At 52.1% G+C, this 21,592-nt stretch overlaps 2 protein-coding genes across 3 annotated transcripts; one reads left to right on the forward strand and one right to left on the reverse strand.

Moving 5' to 3' along the window:
• Window positions 1–8,663: 8,663 nt before the first annotated feature.
• On the forward strand, window positions 8,664–13,738 carry Fstl3 (follistatin like 3). The gene is made up of 5 exons (XM_021205381.1): window positions 8,664–8,782; window positions 9,940–10,125; window positions 11,333–11,548; window positions 12,478–12,705; window positions 12,786–13,738. Exons 1-5 carry the CDS (start codon window positions 8,686–8,688, stop codon window positions 12,827–12,829), a joined length of 771 nt encoding a protein of 256 aa, XP_021061040.1. The 5' UTR covers window positions 8,664–8,685; the 3' UTR covers window positions 12,830–13,738.
• Window positions 12,828–19,943, reverse strand: Prss57 (serine protease 57). 2 transcript variants are annotated; one of them, XM_021205379.1, is made up of 5 exons: window positions 19,808–19,943; window positions 18,394–18,547; window positions 17,083–17,227; window positions 15,680–15,943; window positions 12,828–14,793 (listed from the first exon to the last, which is right to left on the reverse strand). In XM_021205379.1, exons 1-5 carry the CDS (start codon window positions 19,905–19,907, stop codon window positions 14,581–14,583), a joined length of 876 nt encoding a protein of 291 aa, XP_021061038.1. In that variant the 5' UTR covers window positions 19,908–19,943; the 3' UTR covers window positions 12,828–14,580. The 2 variants fall into 2 exon arrangements, with proteins under 2 accessions (XP_021061038.1, XP_021061039.1); XM_021205380.1 differs by having other exon boundaries at window positions 14,245–14,732; window positions 19,808–19,889.
• Window positions 19,944–21,592: the final 1,649 nt, after the last annotated feature.

Genomic DNA, 21,592 nt, shown 5'->3' on the forward strand with positions numbered 1-21,592 from the left:
AACTCACTCTGTAGACCAGGCTGGCCTCGAACTCAGAAATCCGCCTGCCTCTGCCTCCCGAGTGCTGGGATTAACGGCGTGCGCTACCACGCCTGGCTCGTCAAGTTGACCCTTAACTCAGCAGTTCTGCCATCTTTCTGCTTCTGCACATTGCACATAGTGACTCTCCCAGGAGTCACAGTGTTTTGACTTAGTTTTACTAATTTATAATTTTATGTATCCTATACTTGCTTATCGATACATATCCAAAGGAGATCAGGAACCTCTCTCAAATGTTGTGCAAAACTCATTTCATAACTTCAATAGTTTTTTCCTTTCTGAATTAAAGTGTCCCGTGTTTGTATTCCCTTATTCCATTTGTCCCTTATCCCATGATTGTGCCTCTCATATGAATGCCTTTTCATAATCCTAGTAAATCCCTTCACTTTATGATAATGGACTCTGTATGGCTGTGCTTCATTTTCTAATATTTCTAAACATGATTTCTTCAAACTTTTTTTGCAAGTCAAGCATTACTCCAGAACTACCATTGTGCAGTTATTACATTGTTTCCAAGATGAGAGCACACAGTGTGCACCTGGGCCGTCAGGACTGTGCTGTGCTGTGTGTGCTGTGTGTGCTGTACTGTGCTGTGCTGTGCCCCATGCCTCGATTTTTTTTTTAAGATTTATTTATTATATGTAAGTACACTGTAGCTGTCTTCAGATGCTCCAGAAGAGGGTGTCAGACCTAGTTACAGATGGTTGTGAGCCACCATGTGGTTGTTGGGATTTGAACTCAGGACCTTCGGAAGAGCAGTCAGTGCTCTTAATCGCTGAGCCATCTCACCAGTCCCCCATGCCTCAATTTTTAATTGTTTAAGAATCATTGCAGCAACACAGGGTCCCCAATGGAGGAGCTAGAGAAAGTACCCAAGGAGCTGAAGGAGTCTGTAACCCTATAGGAGGAACAACAATATGAACTAACCAGCACCCCCAGAGCTCATGTCTCTAGCTGCATATGTAGCAGAAGATGGTCTAGTCGGCCATCATTGGGAAGAGAGGCCCCTTGGTCTTGCCCCAGTACAGGGAAATGCCAGGGCCAAGAAGTGGGAGTCAGTGGGTAGGGGAGCAGGGGTGGGGGGAGGGTATGGGGAACTTTCGGGATAGCATTTGAAATGTAAATAAAGAAAATATCTAATAAAAGAAAAGAAAAAAAAAAAGGCAGTGGTGGCGCATGCCTTTAATTCCAGCACTCAGGAGGCAGAGGCAGGTGGATTTCCGAGTTGGAGGCCAGCCTGGTTTACAAAGTGAGTTCCAGGACAGCCAGGGCTACACAGAGAAACCCTGTCTCAAAAGAAGAAAAAGAAAAAGAAAAAGAATCATTGCATCAAGGGACATGTAGTTTCACAGAATTCACCAGAGCAGAAGGATAAAGAAATAGGAAAGTCAGATATAATAGAATTATGCACATTAAGGCCAACTGAAAAACTGTCATGCACAAATGAAATCTATACAGCCGTTGTCCAGGGCTAAGGTTAGGAGAAATGGGAACAACTGTTTTTACAAGGAGCTGCCACAGGCTACTAAGATGTCTCCATCCCAGCTGCTGTGTGTGCATACACACACGCATACACACACACACACCACTCTCTGCACCTTGCTGCTTGCCAGTGGCCACCCAGGTTCACATCCACTGTTGCTCTGTAGCGTGGGGTCAAGTGACCAGGCACAGAGGACCTAGCAGCCTGCAGGAGTCCACTTCCTGTTAACCTGGTGGCTTTGTGAATTCTGTGCTGGGTAAAAGAGACCATGGGAGAAGGAATAGTGCATATCCAGGCCTCAGGAGGCTTTGAAAGCCTCTGCTCAACAAGAGACCCAGGTGCCTGCCTAGGTCTTTGACGCCTACTGGGGAAGACTTCAGGAGTTCTATGGTAGGGAACAGAGGCTGGACCTGTGAACCTCAGTGCAAGGATCTCTTCCTTCTTCAGACCAAGGGCTTGCCAGCCTCCTACCTCACAAGAGGCAAGCTCTACCTTCCTTAGCCCTCCCTCATTTGCAGAGGACACATTCTCACTAGGCTTCTCGTACCTGTGCGATGAGTGTCCTGCTCCCAGAAGGACTAAGTGTTCTCTGAGAGAAGCCATATCTGGTGTAGTGGCTCTGACTCCTCACCCTGCTCTCCCTCACCTCTGGCCTCAGTCTCTGCATAGTGAACTCAGCTGCTCAACACCCCACCCTACAGTTTCTACACTAAGCAGGCAACCGGGTTCAAATGACATCCGGAGGTTACTGTCTAGTTCCTTTATTACTCTAGGAGTCTGGGCCAGAGCATCTCAAGCTCAGGGCAGCCTGGGCAGCAACTTAGTGAAGATGTCTTAAAAAGCAGAGTCGAGGACGTGGCCTCTGAGACAGAGCCCCTGCTTAGAAACCCCAGGGAGGCTGAGGGAAGCACTGTTTAGGGGTGGAGGGGTGGAGCACTGGCCTAGGACCCCCTAAGTGAGGGGGTGTGGTCAGGGTCTGAGTGTTAGAAAACAGAAATTGACAAAATTGGAGCCTGTAAAACGACTCTGTGGATTAAGTGTTGCAGAAATCCCTGTCAGTTGAGAACCCTCCGAGAAAAGAAACTTAACTCCTGCAAACTGTTCTCTGGTCTCCACAGGTACGTTTTGACCGACATACCTGTATACATCTGTACCCAAGGAAATATAGTAAAAGTTACTCTCAGTACCCAAACAAACTGGGTTTCAGTGCAGCAAGCCTGAGATTTGTCCCCAGAACTGTCAAGGAATAAAATGGAAAATAAATTTTGCAAGTTTGTTACTTCGGCAAACAGAAGCCATGCTTGTGCCTTTACTCAGCCCTGTGCAGACACTCGGTCCCCCAGAAGCCACCCACCGTGTCACTGGCCAGAGCCTGGCCACATGGCCATGCTGCCTAGTGACTAGCAAGAAAGATGACTGTACTGGATAGCTTTGTGTCAACTTGACACAGCTGGAGTTATCACAGAGAAAGGAGCTTCAGTTGGGGAAATGCCTCCATGAGATCCAGCTGTAAGGCATTTCCTCAATTAGTGATCAAGGGGGGAGGTTCCCTTGTGGGTGGTGCCATCTCTGGGCTGGTAGTCTTGGGTTCTATAAGAGAGTGGACTGAGCAAGCCAGGGGAAGCAAGCCAGTAAAGAACATCCCTCCATGGCTTCTGCATCAGCTCCTGCTCCCTGACCCGCTTGAGTTCCAGTCCTGCATCCTTTGGTGATCAACAGCAGTATGGAAATGTAAGCCAAATAAACCCTTTCCTCCCCAACTCGCTTCTTGGTCATGACGTTTGTGCAGGAATAGAAACCCTGACTAAGACAATGACTGCTGGGACGGTGGTCTTTAACTGACGAGGGAATAAGGACTCACCTCTGACCCTGAGCGTGACCGACCAACTCTCTCTAACAGATGCAGCTGCCAGATTCCCTCAGGCTGAAGAGATGGCTCACTGTTAACAACACAAGCACTTTTACAGAGGACCATAATTTCATTGGCTCTCACTTCTAGTGGCTCACAGCTGCCTACAAGCCCAGCTCCGGGAGCTCTGGCACCCTCTCCTGACCTCTGTGGGTATCTGCACCCACATGTACATATCTACACACAGACATACACGTGGGTGGGGATACTTTTTACAGATGATTTTATATAGACCTGTTTTTGTTGTAAGATTGGGTTCCATATGGGGCACATGAGAGTTGCTATGGGAAGAGGCTGTTATGAGGATGCACACAGGAAGGGCCAGGAACTTTGGTAGGAAAACCTAGACTTTGTGCTATGTCTGTAGGGAGCTGTGGGTGGTGTTGAGCCATGTTGTTGTCCATAGGGAGAGGCACTGTAGACCCTTTAGGCTGTGACTTGGTTTTGAGTATCACTTCTTCCTTGAAGGGGTAAGGCCTCAAGTTCTCATTTCCAGAGAATGGGGCCTGAAATGTCCTGCAGAGAACCACAGCCCACACCCTGGAGAGTTCACACCACCAGGCACGGCTCTGTAGAATCCTAAGAATCTACTGCTCTGTGCCCTTAAGACTCCATTAGAGGGCTGGAGAGATGGCTCAGTGGTTGTGAGCACTGACTGCTCTTCCAGAGGTCCTGATTTCAAATCCCAGCAACCACATGGTGGCTCACAGCCATCTCTTCTGGTGAGTCTGAAGACAGCTACAGTGTACTAACATATATAAAATAAATAAATCTTAAAAAAAAAAAAAAAAAAGAACTTGCCGGGTGTGGTGGTGCACGCCGTTAATCCCAGCACTCGGGAGGCAGGGGCAGGCGGATTTCTGAGTTCGAGACCAGCCTGGTCTACAAAGTGAGTTCCAGGACAGCCAGGGCTACACAGAGAAACCCTGTCTCGAAAAACAAAAAACAAAAAAACAAAAAACAAAAAAGACTCCATTTGAATAAAATGCAGAGCAATTCTTTGGAAATGCTGCAGAAACTTAGCATGTACTAACAACACCAGCTTACTGGGGGGGAGTTCAGGCACAGGTGTGATAAGGACTTCAGATGCCACAGCAGGTGACTCTGTGTCTTGCCTGGCTGGCTTCTGGCCATTGGCAGGAGCAACCTGCAGCTGTGCACTCAGGCTTTCATCCCAGAAAGCTAAAGAGGGATGGGCCTGCCCCAATCTGAAACAGAAACTGAGAGGCCAGGCCTCCTTGTAGGCCAGCCTGGCCTTGAACTCAAAATACAGTCAAGGATGACCTTGGACTGCTGAGCTCCCTGCTTCTGTTTTCTGAATGTTGTATGCACAGCAGGAGGACAGGGATGGAGCCCAGGGCTTCCTGCCAGTCCACCCTGAGCTGTAGCCACGACCCTGTTTGTTTGTTTTGAGGCAGGATCTCACTATGTAATTCAGGCTGACCTAGAACTCTCTGTAGACCAGGTTGGCCTTGAACTCACAGGGATTAAAGGTGTGAGCCAACTCACCTGATTGGTCCTATTTGTTTTTTGAGTTGCAGTCTTCCAAGGCAGCCCAGGCTAGCCAAAACTTGTCATTTTCCTGCCTCAGCTTGGTATGGTTACTTGCATGCCATCAAACCCAAGGCTTTGAAGGTCCTTAGCTTATAGTTTCTTGTAACTAGAGAAAGGGACAGATTCTCCACATTCTGGACTAGGGACCTGGATAACTAGAGGTCATTGTCCTGTTTGCCCCACTTAAACTGTCATATGTCCACCCGAGGCACAAACATTCAGACTTTCAAACTGCACCAGATCATTTCTTTGTGCCTCATTGTAGCAGAAGGATCCTGAGTCCCAGACCCACTTGAGCTACAAGACATTTACATCATAACAAGATGAAGGCTACAGGACGGTTACATCATAATGAGATGAAGGCGAGGATATGAAGACCAGCACCTTTGTTACCCATGGAAAAAGCTAGCTGTGTAGCTATACTCCAGTGCTGGGGCTGTAAACACAGGGTGGTCACTGGGGCTTCCTGGCCAACAGTATAGCTAAGTTAATGACCAGTGAGAAACCCCATTTCAAAACATAAGGTGGAAAGCAGTTGGATGTGGGCCTGGCCCCTGGCCTCCACGCAAACAAGCACGTCCACACAGGTCTCTGGTCAGTCAGCGATGACCTCTTCTGTTGGTCCTAAGCGTGGCTTCATGGTCTAGGAGCCTCTGGCTGTCAGGGGTCATGGCCTGTCACTTCCTCTGTGCTCCTGAGTCTGGGTGAGAGGGACTCTTCGGAAGCTGAGCAGACATCCTGGGGCGTGGCCCAGAACACCTGACTCTGAGAGCTTTGCTGTAGGAAGTGGGCAGCAGGGGAGAGGAGAGAGGAGGCTGAGCTGGGACCAGTTGTGCCAAGGGTGTCCCTGGGGAACTCATGGGTTCCTAGTACGTGGGAGCAGGACAAAGAGGGGACTTGAACCCATGCCAACCACACAATGGTCCTTTGATTCACCCAGCCCAGGCCGCGGTAGTCCAGTGTGAGGGGTCAGGCCTTGGCCAAGGTCAGTGCTGTCCACCCCCTCCACCCTCTCCTGCAAGGTCCTGGTGAGAACACAGGGTCCTGTGCCCTGCCCCAACCTAGGAGCATCCTTGGGGGACTGCCAGGGACCAGGGCCAGGTCAGTATCCTCCCTCACTTGCACTGGATAGTGAGAGAAAAGATGGTTTCTGCAGTCTGTGGATCTGCTGGGGCTCCACTATGTCATGCCAAGACAGGGAAGATGTCCCCTGAAGGGGTCTGGAGTGGATGGAAGGATGGGGGAGGATGGTCTCAGAAAACCCAGTGCACCATCACCCATATTTTCCAGTTATAAATTAATTTATCTGTGTGTTTTAAAAATAGACTTACTTTATATGTATGGGTGCATGTCTGTGCACCATGTGTATGCAGTACCTGAGGGGGGCAGAAGAGGGCGGCAGATCCCCTGCAACCGCTCCATGGGTGCTAGGAACTGAACCCCAGCTCTCTGAAAGAGCAGCCACTACTCTTAACTCCCGAGCCACCTCTCCAGGCCTTTATTTATATATTGTTGTCTAAATCATGAGCTGTGTGAAGACAGGAGTAGGTCAGCCTCCGTCACTGAGATTTCCCAACACTGTGGTTTGTCGACTAAATATCTCAAATCCATGAGAGAACCCATAGACCCAAGGGTGTTTGAAGGGATGGTGACCTAACTACTTTGGAGGCCTCCATAGGAAGTTCTGGGTCTAAGAGACAAGTCCCCAGCCAGACGCGTGCCAGTGTCACCCCACGGGCTGTGGGATACACTGCCTCAGCCGTGCAAGTCCCATGGTGCCTAAGGTCTATCTGTGATGCCAGAGGTGGGCATCCTACCAGGAAGGAAGGGGAGAAGAGGCCTTTCAAGTCTGCATGTGTCACAGCTAGCTATGGGGTCAGAAGGGACAACCCGCAGGAGTCAGGTCTCCCACCAACCACATGAGTACTCATCCCTGCGTCCCTAGGATCAACTCAAGTCGACAGGCCTGGCTGCTAGTGCCTTTACCCTCCGAGACATCTTTTTGTTCTGATGGTTATTTTGAGGCAGGGTCTCAAGGTGTAATTCTGGATGGCCTTGAACTCACAGAGATATGCCTGCCTCTGTCTCCCAAGAGCTGGGGAAGAGAAGTGTAGACCACCAAGCCAGACCACTGAACTAGCCCATCCTGTTTCCTCAAAGTATTTCTTTTTTAAAAAAAATATTTATTTATTATATGTAAGTACACTGTTGCTGTCTTCATATACACCAGAAGAGGGCGTCAGATCCCATTACAGGTGGTTGTGAGCCACCATGTGGCTGCTGGGAATTGAACTCAGGACCTCTGGAAGAGCAGCCAGTGCTCTTAACCTCTGAGCCATCTCTCCAGCCCTTCTTTTTTTTTTTTTTTAAGATTATTTATTTTATGTATGTGAGTACAACGCTGCTGTTTTTAGACACACCAGAAGAGGACATTACAGATGGTTGTGAGCCACCATGTGTGAATTGAACTCAGGACCTCTGCAAGAGCAGTCAGTGCTCTTAACTGAGCCATCTTTCCAGCCTCCATTCTGTTTCTTAGACAGAGTCTTTCTGGCTTGTGCTCTCTCTGTAAACCAGATTGAACTCGAATTTGTGGCCCCCATAAGTGCTGGGATTCTGAGTTACAACTCCTGCCTGATGTTTTTTTCCTTGGGTGTGTGTGGTCTATGTGCACATACCCATTCACAGAGGCCAGAAGATATCAGATGTCCCCTCTCTCACATTTGGCCTTATTCCTTTGAGACAAGAGTCTCTCACTGAAGTGGAGTTAGGTGACCAGCAAGCCGCAGCAATCCTCCTGTCTCCACCCCCACATTCCTGGGATTACAGGCATCCTTGCCCCACATTGGCTTTTTACATGGGTGTTGGAGATTTGAACCCAGGTCTTCCTGTCTCTGTAGCAATCAGTCTTAACCCCTGAGCCATCCTCTAAACTCTGGGTTTGGCTTCGTTTCTCCTTTTTGAGTCAGGGTCTGGGGTAGCCCAGGCTAGCCTTGAATTCCCTGTATAGCTGAGAATGTCCTTGAACTCTTAATCCACCAGCCATTACCTCCTTAGAGCTGGAATGGCAGGTGTGCACCATCTTGCCGGTAGATTTCAGGACCTGTGCGTGCTGGGGGAGCACTCTAGCTCCCACGGAGCTAGCTACAGACAACCTCAACTTTAGTTTGATGCACTCTGAAGCCCTAGCTGGCCTCAAACTCACAGCAATCCTCCTGCTTCAGCCTCCAAAGGCTAGAATGGTAGGTATGAGTCTTCAAACAGTTTGGAACAGCATGGGGACACTCTTTGCAACCGTGGGTACTGTCAGGGTGAAGGTTAGGCGAGAGACTAAAGAGACCAGATGGTAACCTCAGTGCCCCGCTTAGCCCAGGTGGGGCTTCTCACCTGCACCCCAGAGATCCCCAAAGGAACACTGGACAGACACCTGGAGGTGTCCACCTCCCAGGACAAGCCCTCCAGGACACACTTTGTGACCTGACCCCATTGTGGACTGTTCTTCCTAGACAACTGTCTGGTTCCCAGATGGGACACGGCCTGCCCCCGGTGGCCACCCCCGCGCAGGCCCGGGCCCTGCGCCTCGGGGACACGTCCGTCCCGCTGCGCCCCGCCCCGCCCGCCGCCGGCCCCGCCCGCCCTGGGCTTTTATAGGCCGAGGCGTCTGCACTCGCTGAGTCCCCGCTGCTGCCCAACACTCGCCATGCGTTCTGGGGCACTGTGGCCGCTGCTTTGGGGAACCCTGGTCTGGACGGTGGGATCCGTGGGCGCCGTGATGGGCTCGGGGGATTCTGTGCCCGGTGAGTGGGGCTGGGCGGAAGGGGCGGGCGAGCGGGCCACCCACGTGGCCTGAGGAATGCGGCAGGGGGATGTCTGGGGTGTGCTCTGGCTGGGTGGGCGAATGCGGGACTCCACGCCTCCAGCCTCAAAAGAGGACTGACATTTATTTATTGAGCTCTTACTGTTTACGTGCTTTCCCATGAGTCCACAGAACAGCCAAAGCTTGTGGGTACTTTTTCTTCCCCGTTTTCAGGATAGGTAAACTGAGGCCCAGGGTCATGAACCTTTTAAGTGATGTGGTAGGTGGCTCCGTAGGCCCTAGAGCGATATCTCTGGGTGGCTGGCCCTGCTATTGCCACTTAGGCAGAGGGTTTCAGGAGTCTCTGGATGAGATGCCTCAGGTAGAATGGTATACCTGCATCTGGCCGGGAGTGCTCCAGCCTCAGTCTCCCTTTTTGTAAAGCCTTTGCTGAGGTGCTGGGGCCCAGTTCATGGAAGGCATTCAGCAGTGTCTCTTGAGCAACAATGAGTTCTGATGGGGGTGGGGGGTGTGCGGCTGTCTTCACTTAAGGGTGAAGAAAACCAAAGGTTCTGTGTTCTAGCCCCTACTAGCCAGGCAGGGCTGCTGGCCTCCAAGGGAGCCAAGCCCCCTCCCCTAGGGCCGCATACCCTGTCCCTGTCCCAGGGGAGTGAGCTCACGCAGAGGGAATGTTCCCCAGTTGGAGTGAGTAAGAGGCGGGTCAGGCGAGGGGGGGCTGCAGGCCGGGGGCTCGGCTGTCCTGGGCACTGTCTAGACAGAGGGCAGAGGCGGGAAGCCAGTGCAGGCCCACAGACCCTCACATGCCGAGCGCCTGGCATTTGAAGGGGCTGGGCAGGGTGCCAGTTCTCAGGCCTGGAGGCCAGGCGGGAGTTGGTGGTGGAGCACTCGGGTGCGGCTCAGAGGAGAAGGGTTCCCTCCACAGAAGAGCTCGAGCCACAGCTGTGGCTTTCTGCCCCTTCTTCCTGTACAGGGCATTCAGGATGGCTATGGACATCTCTGAATTGGCCGGGGGAATTAGATCTGAGGTGTTGGGGGTTAGTTGGGAGTTTGTTCCACAAAGAACATGCACAGGGATAATTCTTAGGTAGAGATGGGGTCTGGAGCCTCCCCATTCCTCCTCCTCCTCCTTCCCAATAGGTGGTGTGTGCTGGCTCCAACAGGGCAGAGAGGCCACCTGCAGTCTGGTGCTGAAGACACGCGTCAGCCGGGAGGAGTGCTGCGCTTCAGGCAACATCAACACTGCCTGGTCCAACTTCACCCACCCAGGCAATAAAATCAGCCTGCTAGGGTTCCTGGGCCTCGTCCACTGCCTCCCCTGCAAAGGTGAAGCCGCGGGGGCTCCTGATGGCGGACAAGACCCAGAGTGAATGGGGCACTGGGGAGGGGACCCTGGGGCCCATGGCTTGTGGAGGCTCTGAGAAACCCCCTGGTTTCATCATGTCAAGCCCCTAACCTGCGTCCTACCTCACCTGGTGGGGAGGAACTTAGCCTTAAATCCTTACCTGGCACTCAGGCTGTGTCCAAACTGTTACCCTCACAGGGCCCTGAGCACCACACATTTTACATGGCTAATATGCCTGGGGTATCTATCTGTGCTTTATTCTGAGCACGCCACCCGCATCCCTGCTGAGATGAATGAGTAACAGTCCAGGTGACAGAGAGCACCCCTGGCTTCTCTGTGCTCAGGGCTGAACTGGCAGGCACCCTGAGAGACTGGTGGGAAGGATTTGGGGGGAGCAGGCATGAGCTCTAGGGTTGGGGTGATAATTAGGAGTTTGCTGAGTGGAGCCCATACAGAAGAGTGTACTGGGTCTAGGGTTAGTCTCTAGAGGTAGGAGTGACATCAGGCAGCTTACCCAGGAGGAAGCCAGGTAGGGCTGCAGACCCTCAGGGTTAGGAGGATAGGGAGGGAGCCTGCATTGGCCTCAGGGTAGGATTAATCTCCCATCAGCCTGGCTGTGTGGTCCAGAGCCCATTGCCACACTCCCCTCCTCCTCTGGCTTCTGGGAAGGGGAGGGATTTCAAGAAAGGCCTGTCTGGGGCTTGAGGGCCTGATTGTCCGCCCTCCCAGCCTCTGGTCCTGGGGACTGGGGATGGGAGTTTGCCCCCTCCCTTTTCTTTGATTTCCTAAAGTCAGTTCCAGATGTATGGTGGGTGGGCCCTCTGGGGGGTACCCAGGTGTAACCCTGTAATGTGGGTCTCCTCAGATCCTGGATAATCAAGAGTTTAGGGCCAGCCCTGGCTACAAAGCAAGTTTGAGTAGCCTAGGCTACTTGAGGCCATCTCAAAAGAACAAATGAGTGTGTAGCTAGGTAGAAACGCCAACACAAGAATGTCTAGGCGAGCCTCAGTTTCCCCACCTGAGACATAAGGATGTGCGGGGGGTGGACGAACCTCTCCCCCATGCCTCTTTGGGGAGGTCCTAGTGGAAACCAGCAATGGATGCACCCAGTAATTAATTGTGCATCACGGTGCGCCTGGACTCCAGTGACATGTGGGAACCCCACTCGTGTGTACTCTGTGTCCTCAGATACCTGCGACGGAGTGGAGTGTGGCCCCGGCAAGGCGTGCCGCATGCTGGGGGGCCGTCCACACTGCGAGTGCATGCCCAATTGCGAGGGGCTTCCCGCGGGCTTCCAGGTCTGCGGCTCTGATGGCGCCACCTACAGGGACGAATGCGAACTGCGTACCGCGCGCTGTCGCGGACACCCAGACCTGCGCGTCATGTATCGCGGCCGCTGTCAAAGTAAGAGCTGTGGCCGTGGAGGGGCGGGACGCGGGGGCGGGGCCAAGGAATCTGGCAGGACCTGGGGGCGGGGCTAGGAAGGGGAGGACAGGGAGGCATCTCAGGGCTGGGAAAGGCGGAGCCTGGGAAAAGATAGGGCCGGCCGAGGGGCGGAGTCTAGAGAGGGCGGGGCCTGGCAAATAGCAAGACCAAGGTAAGGCCGGCTGAGGGGCGGAGCCTAGGGGAAGGTGTGATTATGCAGGGGCGGAGCCTATCCGGTTGTTGTCCAAGTCCCCACCTAGCCTGTAGAAGGGGCAGGGCCACGCTGGTTGCACTTTAAGGACCCTACTTGTTGCTGATGCTAGGGGTGGGGCCTGAGGGAGGGGCAGGGTTATGCGAAACTGTGGATCAGGTGCGAACCAAAGAAGGCAGGCTGCAAAGATCGAGTCGGAGCCCCCGTTTAGCGCCAACTCTCGGGCGTGTCCAGGAGCAAGGCTGTGCGCGGCAGGGTGTGCCCTGCGGGCCAGCGTGCCCTTACAAGTGCTGACGCGCGGGAGAAGGTGTGCAGCCACGGGAAGAGGCTTGTGATGGACTGAGGAGGGAGAGAATGTGGGTGTGGCCATGAGGGCAACCTGATGGGTGGAGCTTGGGGCAGGGATTGACAGCTGAGTGAGGCTGTCATTCTGGGGGCGGGACTTCTCTGGGGACAGGGTTTAACACTTGAAGGGGCTTTGTTCTGGGGCGGGGCTTAACAGAGATAAGTGGTGCTTGCATTCTAGTAGATCTTGACAATAGGGAGGGGCTAGTATCCCAGGGCAGGACTCGAGGAGTGGCGGTGCGTTTATGTCCTAGGAGTGGGGCTTTCGGGCAGAGTCCTTGTCTGAGGGTAGCAGGACTCACAGGGAGGAGACACCATCCTGAACCTGACCCACTCTCTCTCGGACTTTCAGAGTCTTGCGCTCAGGTAGTGTGCCCGCGTCCCCAGTCGTGCCTTGTGGATCAGACCGGCAGCGCACACTGTGTGGTGTGTCGCGCTGCGCCCTGCCCGGTACCTTCCAACCCCGGCCAAGAACTCTGTGGCAACAACAACGTTACCTACATCTCATCATGTCACCTGCGCCAGGCCACTTGCTTCCTGGGCCGCTCCATTGGGGTTCGGCACCCAGGCATCTGCACAGGTGAGAGATGTGGGTGGGTCTGGGCATCTGATCCCCCAAGGGGCGGTGCGCCATGCTTACTGTTGCCTTCATACCTGTAGGTGGCCCCAAAGTACTAGCAGAGGAGGAAGAGAACTTCGTGTGAGCTGCAGCCACTGGGCCTGGCATTTGAGGTCATCCCGATTTTATTTATTGTTACAGAAAAAGATTCTAATTTATGTCACATAGACATTCCCCAAACCTGGCCTGGAACCACTTGGGGATCCCCTGGGATCCTGAGCACGTATCACAAGAACTGAAGGGAGATTTTTTTTTATAAGAGTTGGTATGTGCCATCACCAGGTACTGGGATCAAAGTTAGAACCCCAGACAACTGGTGCCCAGGGAGGGCAGCTTCATGGAGACCCCCCTGCTTTGATCTCCCCACCTGCGTTCTAGGCTGGAGCTATGTCAGGGCACAGCCGATGAGTTGGTGTTTGCATATGGCTGGCCTCAGACCAGAGCGGGCATCACCAGGTCAGAGAAACACTGGGCTCATTCCTGTTCGGTCCACTCTGGGTGGGACCTGGTAGAAACATTGGGCTCTGGCTGACTCACAGGCCCAGGACAGCCAGTGGACAGCAGGATTCACTGTGCCCAGAGCACCCAGAGTCACTCTAGCACCCATTGCCCTGTTCCCTGGACACCCACATTAGCTTTTGCCCAGTTCCCCACCAGCCCCACTCGTCCCCAAGCCGAGCTGCAGGTGGTGACAACAGTCAGATGCTGTTTGGGGCTAGACTGCTCACCCTTCACCCTGACAGCTGCCGCTGAAACCTGCCCACACCCACAAGTGCCTTCCTGGAAGCCAAGGCGGGAGCTGCGGTGCATTAGGCAGAGTGCTTTTCTAGTGTTCTCCGAGCCCGGGCTCCGTCCCCAGCACCACGTAAACAGACACGTTGACTCAGGCCTGCCGTCCCAGTACTTGGAAAGTAGAGGCAAGGGGATCAGGAGTTCAAGTTCATCCTTGGCCACATTGTGAGTTCAAGGCCAGCCTGGGCTTATACAAAACTTAAAAAGGAAGCCAAGATGTCAGACCACAACAGAAGACCATGGGAAGGTGCACAACCCTCCAGTTTGGGGGCGAGGAGTTGCCAGGGTCTTTCTCGCCACCCTCCAGTTCTCAGCTGTGCCTTTCTTGTAATGTCCCTCAAAGTGTCCTTAACAGGGAGCTATGGTAGCCTCTCTTACCTTGGAGTTCTGCCTCACCAAGGAAATAAAAGACTATAGAAACCACCATGTGTTTTCTGCCTCCTTCCTCTGAACCTGGGACTAGAGTGGAGCGTGGGACAATCCATGAAAGCTTTCAGAGACATGTGGCACGCGTTCAAGAATCCCTGGGAAACGTCGAGCAGAGTGGATGGGAGGGAAAGGAAGTGCGCCCTCTGGGGTCCCGGAGGTATGGGGTAAGAGGGCTTTAAATGGCACCTTGTCTGGGGCTCCAGAGCGAAGGGTTGACCTCAGACCAGGAGGAATGATAGGCAATAAGACAGCTGTTACACTGAGGCTGTTGCCAGGAGTGGAGTTAGGACTTTTTGGATTTTTGTCCTCACTACATATATCAGTCCCTGTCTGTGTTAGTGGAGTTTGTCATGATCCATAGGGGATAGAGCAGGTACAAAGGCCCGGGAGCCACCCAGAAGCGATGACTTCAGGAGGGGGCAGCATAGTGGGTCTTGGTTACAAGGGTGACTGTGGATTAAGGGCAGCGGCTGGAGTTGCCCACATATCAAGCCATAAGCCATGTACCTAGGTAGTCAACCCTCGGTACAGCTGTTCATTTAGGATGAATGCCTGTAGCCCAAGTCCCAAGCCATGGAATACTCCAGATGTGAGCCAATGGGCACAGGTTGCTATTCATCTCTGCCCCAGTAGAGGGCTGAAATTCAAACAGCCCTCACAGAGTGAACCAGGGGATGAACTTGCCCGAACCACGTCCCAGATCCAGGTCACAAACGCTGACACTTGAGTGTAGACATCTGGGGTCTTGGGGTCACCACACCAGAGGCCTGAGAAAGATACAAGGCCATGGGCCCGTCTTCCACAGACCAAGGGTCCCCCAGAATCTGCCTGGAGTGAAAAAAGTTTGAGGTTAAGAGTTGTTCTTGGGGTCTTGTGTCCTTGCCTCCCTAAAGGAGTCTCTTATAAGCAGACAGGTAAGTGGTCTTTGAGCAACGCATAGCCTACATAGCTTTGTGCGATAGCCTTCCGGTGCGTCTCCCCAGGGAGCTGAAGTTCTCCTTAAGTCTCTAGGTGGTACTGTTAGTGTTCCTCAGTATTTAGCCTAAAAAACCCAACTCACTGACTGGCATCACTGTCATAATTGCTATGTAGAAATTGCTATGTTGGTGCCTGGTGAGATGGCTCAGTGGGTAAGAGCACTGACTGCTTTTCCTAAGGTTCTGAGTTCAAATCCCAGCAACCACCCCTTAATGAGATCTGACATCCTCTTCTGGCCATCTGAAGACAGCTACAGTGTAAATAAATCTTTTTTAAAGAAAGAAAGAGATAGAGAAAGAAAGAAAGAAAGAAAGAAAGAGAGAGAGAGAGAGAGAGAGAGAGAGAGAGAGAGAGAGAAAGAAAGAAAGAAAGAAAGAAAGAAAGAAAGAAAGAAAGAAAGAAAGAAAGAAAGAAAGAAAGAAAGAAAAGAAATTGCTATGTCATCTTTTAGGACCCCAGGCCTGGGAGCGATATCTGTTGCGCCCCCTACTGGACGTGCCTCGTATGTTTAGACATACATCTCCTGGGCATTTTTGTGCAGGATATATACAGGCTGCAGAAATGAAAGTAACTCTGTATGACTCTCAATCACCCTTCACTTTCCTGGGCCTCAATTTCTCCATCCAATCAAACATTAATGGGACTCCGTTCTCAAAGGTAGCTTACTTCCAGCTCTGACCCTTTTTGGGTGCCTCGGTTTTCCCATTTAGTAAGCAAGCAGGGTGTGGAATCATACCGAGCAGAAACCACGTCGCCGGCGGTCCCCACTGTGAGTGCAGAGCATGGCAGAACTCAGCTGGCCCTGCCAGGAGCTGTTGCAGACACTCAGATCCAGTATGCGCACCTCGACTTCCATCAGCCCAGGCGGAGGCTCCTCAAAGTCAGACACGAAGCCCCAGCCAGATACGTGGCAACGCGTGCCCGCTGCGGGTGGCTTAGCACCTCTCCGCGGCAATCTTAACAGCCTCACAGCGGGGCCCAGGACAGCAGAGCCATTCAACTGCAGAAAGAATGCTAGATTCAGTGCTACTCACTCTCGCACCTTAGTGTCCTTATGGTGTCTGGAATCAGTAACAGCTGTGGTCCACCCGCCATTAGACACTGCCTCCAACCACACTAGGCAGCTCCATCATGGACCAGGGATATGACCTTCCACCTCATCTCTCAGAGTCCTCCACGCTTCTCAGCCCTCCATAACTCCCCTTGTCCTTGGGGTGAAGGCTCCTAGCTCACCGGTGATTCCAACCTCCTTGAGAGTTTCCCAGCTGGAGCACCTTCCCATTGAGCCTCAATTTGGACATGGCTTCCTTCAGGAGGCCCCCGAAACTCCGCAGTGCAAACAGGCACCTCGGGGACCCTTGTGTACCCAGTTAGCTGTGTAGCTTTGCTGGGTGACTGCCAGGGGCCTCTGCCGGGTCTCCTGCCACTCAGCTGGAGGGTGTAGAAAAAAATGACCAGACTCAAGCACATCTCTATACACCTCTACCTCAGTTTCCCCATTTCCCGGCCTCAGTTTCTTCACTTGTACTGGGGGTCAGGTGACTCTAAAGGGTCCTACCCCCAGCCTCTGGCTGTGGAAACCCTCATTCTCTCCTGTTTTGTCCAAAAACAAAAACAAAAACAAAAAACCACCACACCCTGAAGCCCACAGTTCACGGAGGGCTTGCAAAGGTACCTGTAGGCCAGCTCTGAGAAAGATGCACCCTAGAGAAACAGAACCCAGGGGTTCTTGGCTTTGGTTTTTGTTCTGACAGGTGGGAGCATGGAGGGCTTAAGGCAGTACAGATGGATGACAGGATTCAGGGACCCAGGCATGAGCTCATAGCAGAGCCTTTTCCTAGCGTGCAAGAAAAGGGTCCAGGCTGGTTGTGGTGGTACTGGAGAGGCAAAGGCAGGCAGATCTCTGTGAGTTTGAGTCCAACCTGGTCTATAGAGTGCTTCAGGATGGCCAGAGCTGTATAGCGAGACCCTGCCTCAAAAAGAAAAGAAAAAGAAAACATAGAAAGAAAGAAAAGGAAAGGAAAGGAAAAGAAAAAGTTCATTCCCAGACCCACAAGTAAATGAAATGAATAAACTCAGAAATCAGACAGGCCCTGACCAGCTCACTCTTAGCAATCACCCTGCTGCAGCCCAGCTCACCCTTAGCAGGCAGATATCGTTGGCCTGTGTGGCAGGCTGGAAATCAGGATGGCTGACAGCAGCTGCAATGCTAAATATCTGCTGTGTGGGCTCCGGGGTGAGCAGTGCGTGGGCCCCCAGCACCACCAGCCCAGTGGAGGGGTCCCTGCAGGCCAACAAGAGGAGCAAAGTCACCAAGGCTGCCCTGAAGTCATGAGGTCATACAACCCCACCCTGGCCAGGCAAACTCCAGTCCTCCAGTATTAACTTCCAGAGTTATAAGAATAAGCTTAAATTGAACACAATACAACCTTATTTGTTATAATTCTTAATTCCATCATACTATTTTGTAGCACTGAGTATAAAACTTAAAAACCTCCCAGGCTGGAGAGATGACTCAGCAGTTAAGACCACTGACTGTTCTTCCAGAGGTCGTGAGTTCAATTCCCAGCAACCAAACATCTGTAATGGGATCCAGGGCCCTCTTCTAGTGTGTCTGAAGAGAGCAGCAGTGTACTCATGTACATAAAAATAAATAAACAGCCAGGCAGTGGTGGCACACGCCTTTAATCCCAGCACTCAGGAGGCAGAGGCAGGTGGATTTCTGAGTTCGAGGCCAGCCTGGTCTACAGAGTGAGTTCCAAGACAGCCAAGGCTACACAGAGAAACCCTGTGTCGAAAAACCAAAACAAAAAAACAAAAAAACAAACAAACAAAAAAACAACAATGTAGTCACGTACATAAAATAAATAAATAAATAAATAAATAAATCTTTAAAAATAAAAAGAATTTAAAATAAATAAATAAATCTTTAAAAAGAACTAAAAACCTCATACTTCTCACTAAGCAAGCGATCTACCTGGCCACACCCCCAACCCCTCACTGAGAGACTCTAGACAAGGGCTCCACCAATGGGCAACACCCCCAGACTCTCACTTGGGGATTCTATGTGGGGCTCCATCCCTGAGCCACACTCCAGTTAAGGCCTCTACTATTTCACTACAACCCTATAACTAACTGTCTGTCTGTCTGTCTGTCTGTCTGTCTGTCTATGGAGACGTGGTTCCAGACTGTAGCTAAAACTGAGCTTCAGTTTCCGTCCCCGACCCAGTAGGGATTCTGGGTAGCTGGAATCCCTACTGTGCTGCTCTCCCGACAGCGTGAGGCCAAACAGCAGCACACCACGTTGCTTGTGTTGGAGATGATCATAGTTATTATGTTTGTTATCACCAGAAGTGCCCGGGGGTGGGGGTAGAGAGTCAGTCCTGTCTGTGTCACATCCTGGCTTCCTGATGGCCTTAAGTCTATCCCTCAGTAGCCCCAGCATGTCACCTGTCACTGAAGCAATGGGCAGCTGACACCACCCAATGGGTATGGAACAGGAAGCCTCCGCAGTAGTGATGGCCCTCGAAGCTCACCGAGGCCATATAGGGCCGGGAATGTGGCGTTACCTCGTGGCCTCCAACAATGTAGGACCCACAGCAACCTGGAAGAGGCGGGGCAATGTGAGAGGCAAGGACAGGTAGCTCAAGGGCGATGGAGCACAGCCCAGGAAGGGAGTAGGGGTGGAGGCTGGGCTGAGAGGAAGGGCAAACATAGAGGGAGGCCTCCAGGAAGCAGAGGCAGGAGGATCTCTGTGGGTTCAAAGTCATCCTGGTCTCCATGGAGAGTTACAGGCCAGCCAGGGCTACATGATGAGACCTCACCTAAGTGTGTGTGTGTGTATGTGTGAGTGTGTGTGTGTGAGAGAGAGAGAGACAGAGACACGGAGATAGAGAGAGACAAAGGCAGTCCTAACCACCCTCAGCACCACATAAGCGTGGTGTGGCAGTACAGGCCTGTTATTTCAGAACTCTGGAAGTGGAGGCAGAAGGATCAGGAATTCAAGGTGATTCCCCTTTTCAGCTGCACAGCTATTTCAAGGTGCCCGGACCACAAGAAACCCACTTTACTTAAGAGAGATGGAGGGGGTCAAGTGGTAGCCATGCCTTTAATCCCAATGCTATGAGTTCAAGGCCAGCCTGGTCTACAGAGTGAGTTCCAGTACAGCCAGGGCTACACAGAGAAACCCTGTCTTGAAGCAAACACACAGAGAGACAGACATGGATGGATAGATGGATGGATGGGTGGATAGATAGATAGATAGATAGATAGGCAGATATGAAAGAGTGAGACTAGGAGACCCTTTGGGCCAGTGAGACGGCTCAGTAGGCAAGGCACTTGCTACCAATCTTGACAACCTGAGTTCAATCCCAAGGACCCCTATGGTAGAAGGACAGAATTGACCCCTGCAAGTTATGACAAGCACTGTAGACATGTACCCTCTCAAAATAAATAAATAAACATAAATGTATGGTTTGTTTTTTTTTTTTTTTTAAATAGGAAGCTTGGAGAAATGGCCCGTTATTTACTCTCACTGAGGACTTAGATTCTAATGCCCACACCTACATGGCTGTTCCAACCGACTGTAAATTTCAGGGGCTCTGATGCCACCTTCTGGTCCCTCCAGGTACTGCATGCATGCAAGCATACAGGCAAAACACTAATACATAGAAAAATAAAAACAAAACAAAACAAAAGGCAGGAAGCCCAGACTCCACGATCTTGTACCTGAGCTGGCTGAGGTCCCTGCTGGCTGCCCCATCCCGCCACAGCCTCCTGCCTGAGCAGCAAAAGGGTACACGTGTGTCCTGTGTGGGAGCCTGGTCACCTTGGGTAGGGTTTAATGGCCATTTGGAGTTCTCACCAGGGAACCACATGAGCTGGGTCAGGGCCGCCGCTGTAGTCAGCACCAGGCAGTGCCAGCTTCCTCCCGTCCCAGGCACCATAGTTGTAGACGATGGCATCTTTCTGGTGAGGTCTGCAGGTGCAGGAGGCACCCAACGGTTTAACCCAGAAAGTTGTTCCGGGGCTGTGGTCTGTGGTCAGGAGGTGGAGCAGGAGCTTCTGGGAATCAGGAAAGGCCATGTTACTGTTCCTTGTCCCCAACTGTGCTGCTCATGAAAACCCAGAACCTTAGACCCAAGATCGGTTTGTGAGCTCAAACTCCCCCTGTACCTTCCTATGAGATTACTGCCAGGCTGAACTCGGGTCAGACCTTATGTGTCTGTCCCCAGCCAGGTAGCCCAGGGGCAAGCATCTTGACCCTTGACCTCAGTTTCCCCATCGTGAACCTTAGGTCGCTGAGGACCATAAAGCTAGTTCTTCGGGGAGGGCTCTGAATTGGGCTGCCTTTGTTGCATTTATTGAGGTCCTACTGTATACCATACTTCCTTGGAAGAACTGGGGACCTAACAGAGAGTGACCCTAAAGTCAGGAGCCCAGAGACCACGCATCAGGATATGTGCTGGGCTTAGGCATCCCCGTGGTGGAGACCTCTGGGAAAGAAAGTTCAGTTATCTTCTCATGTAGCCCAGGCTGGCCTCTAATTCAATATGCCCCTTGAACTAGCTATCTAGCTGAGAAGAGCCTTGAACTCCTGCCTCTCCTGCCACTATCCCCCTGCCTTGAACTCCTGCCTCTCCTGCCACTATCCCCCAAGTGCTAAGACTACAGGTGTTATCTACCGTGGACCCACGTAAGGTGGGAACTTAGGCTTCCCCTAGGCTGTGAGATGGAGCCCAGAGCACACACTGGCTGGGCTTGCACTGGTCCATGTTTGTTAGCAGACACTGCAGCTTTAAGTATGCGACAGGCTGTGCCCCTGTTGGCCTGTAGGACCCACCCCAGGGCTGATGCGAATGTTGGGTGCCTAAGAGCAGAGAGGGAGCCTGGGTGAACTCAGGGTGCACAGTGGTCCCAGACAGCTCAGGGAGGAGCAAGGGCTCAGGGTCAACAAGGGCATCCTGCAGGAGAAGACACTGTTGTCATAGCAACAGCCTCCCAAAAGGGTCACTCCATCCCCCACTGAGGATGCCTCACCATGCATCTGCACCATAGGCCTTGGAGGGAGTCAGGGCTCATGAAGGTGGTAGTGACCAGACACAGAGCGGGAGGGGAGGGAGGGACCTCAGAGAGTCAGAGCCAGAGAGCCAGGGACAGAGGAAAATAAGAGAGTAACAGAAACAGATGGAGGTGGAATGAGACAGAGATGGAGGGGAAGACAGAGACAGAGACAAGGACAGAAAGAAAGCCAAGCCTGAAGAGGATGCACACTTTTAACCCCAGCTCTCTGGAGACACTGGCAGATGGGTCTCTAAGGTTAAGGCCAGCCTGCTTTACAGAGTGAGTCCTTGCCAAACTAAACAAACAAGCAAACAGAAAGCGGGTCTGGGGAGAAGGCTCAGCAGTTTAGAGCACTGGCTGCTCTTCCAAAGGACCTGGGTTTGGTTAATAGCACTCACATAGTGGCAGTGGACCTGTCTCCTCTTCTGGCTCATGTGGGTACTGCATGCATATGGTACATACACACAGAAAAACACTCAGAAAATAGCAAATAAAATAAATGAGAGAGAGACAGAAACAGAGATAAAGACAGCTATATAAAGAGAAATCACTGGTGATGATGACGACAGAGAGTGGGACGGTGTGT

This window comes from Mus pahari, chromosome 9 (genome assembly GCF_900095145.1).
Source record: "Mus pahari chromosome 9, PAHARI_EIJ_v1.1, whole genome shotgun sequence".
Classification (NCBI taxonomy): Eukaryota; Metazoa; Chordata; class Mammalia; order Rodentia; family Muridae; genus Mus; species Mus pahari.

Bases quoted from the DNA above. Each gene is read 5' to 3' on its own strand.
- Fstl3 (XM_021205381.1), top strand. From the start codon at position 8,686: ATGCGTTCTGGGGCACTGTGGCCGCTGCTTTGGGGAACCCTGGTCTGG. The intron at 11,549-12,477 runs GTAAGAGCTGTG...TCGGACTTTCAG, and splicing joins GTATCGCGGCCGCTGTCAAA to AGTCTTGCGCTCAGGTAGTG. The intron at 12,706-12,785 runs GTGAGAGATGTG...TCATACCTGTAG, and splicing joins GCACCCAGGCATCTGCACAG to GTGGCCCCAAAGTACTAGCA.
- Prss57 (XM_021205379.1), bottom strand. From the start codon at position 19,907: ATGCCATCGTCTACAACTATGGTGCCTGGGACGGGAGGAAGCTGGCAC. The intron at 18,548-19,807 runs GTGAGAACTCCA...CGCCTCTTCCAG, and splicing joins CCAGCTCATGTGGTTCCCTG to GTTGCTGTGGGTCCTACATT. The intron at 15,944-17,082 runs GTGAGCTGGGCT...TTCTTTCTGCAG, and splicing joins ACGATATCTGCCTGCTAAGG to TTGAATGGCTCTGCTGTCCT.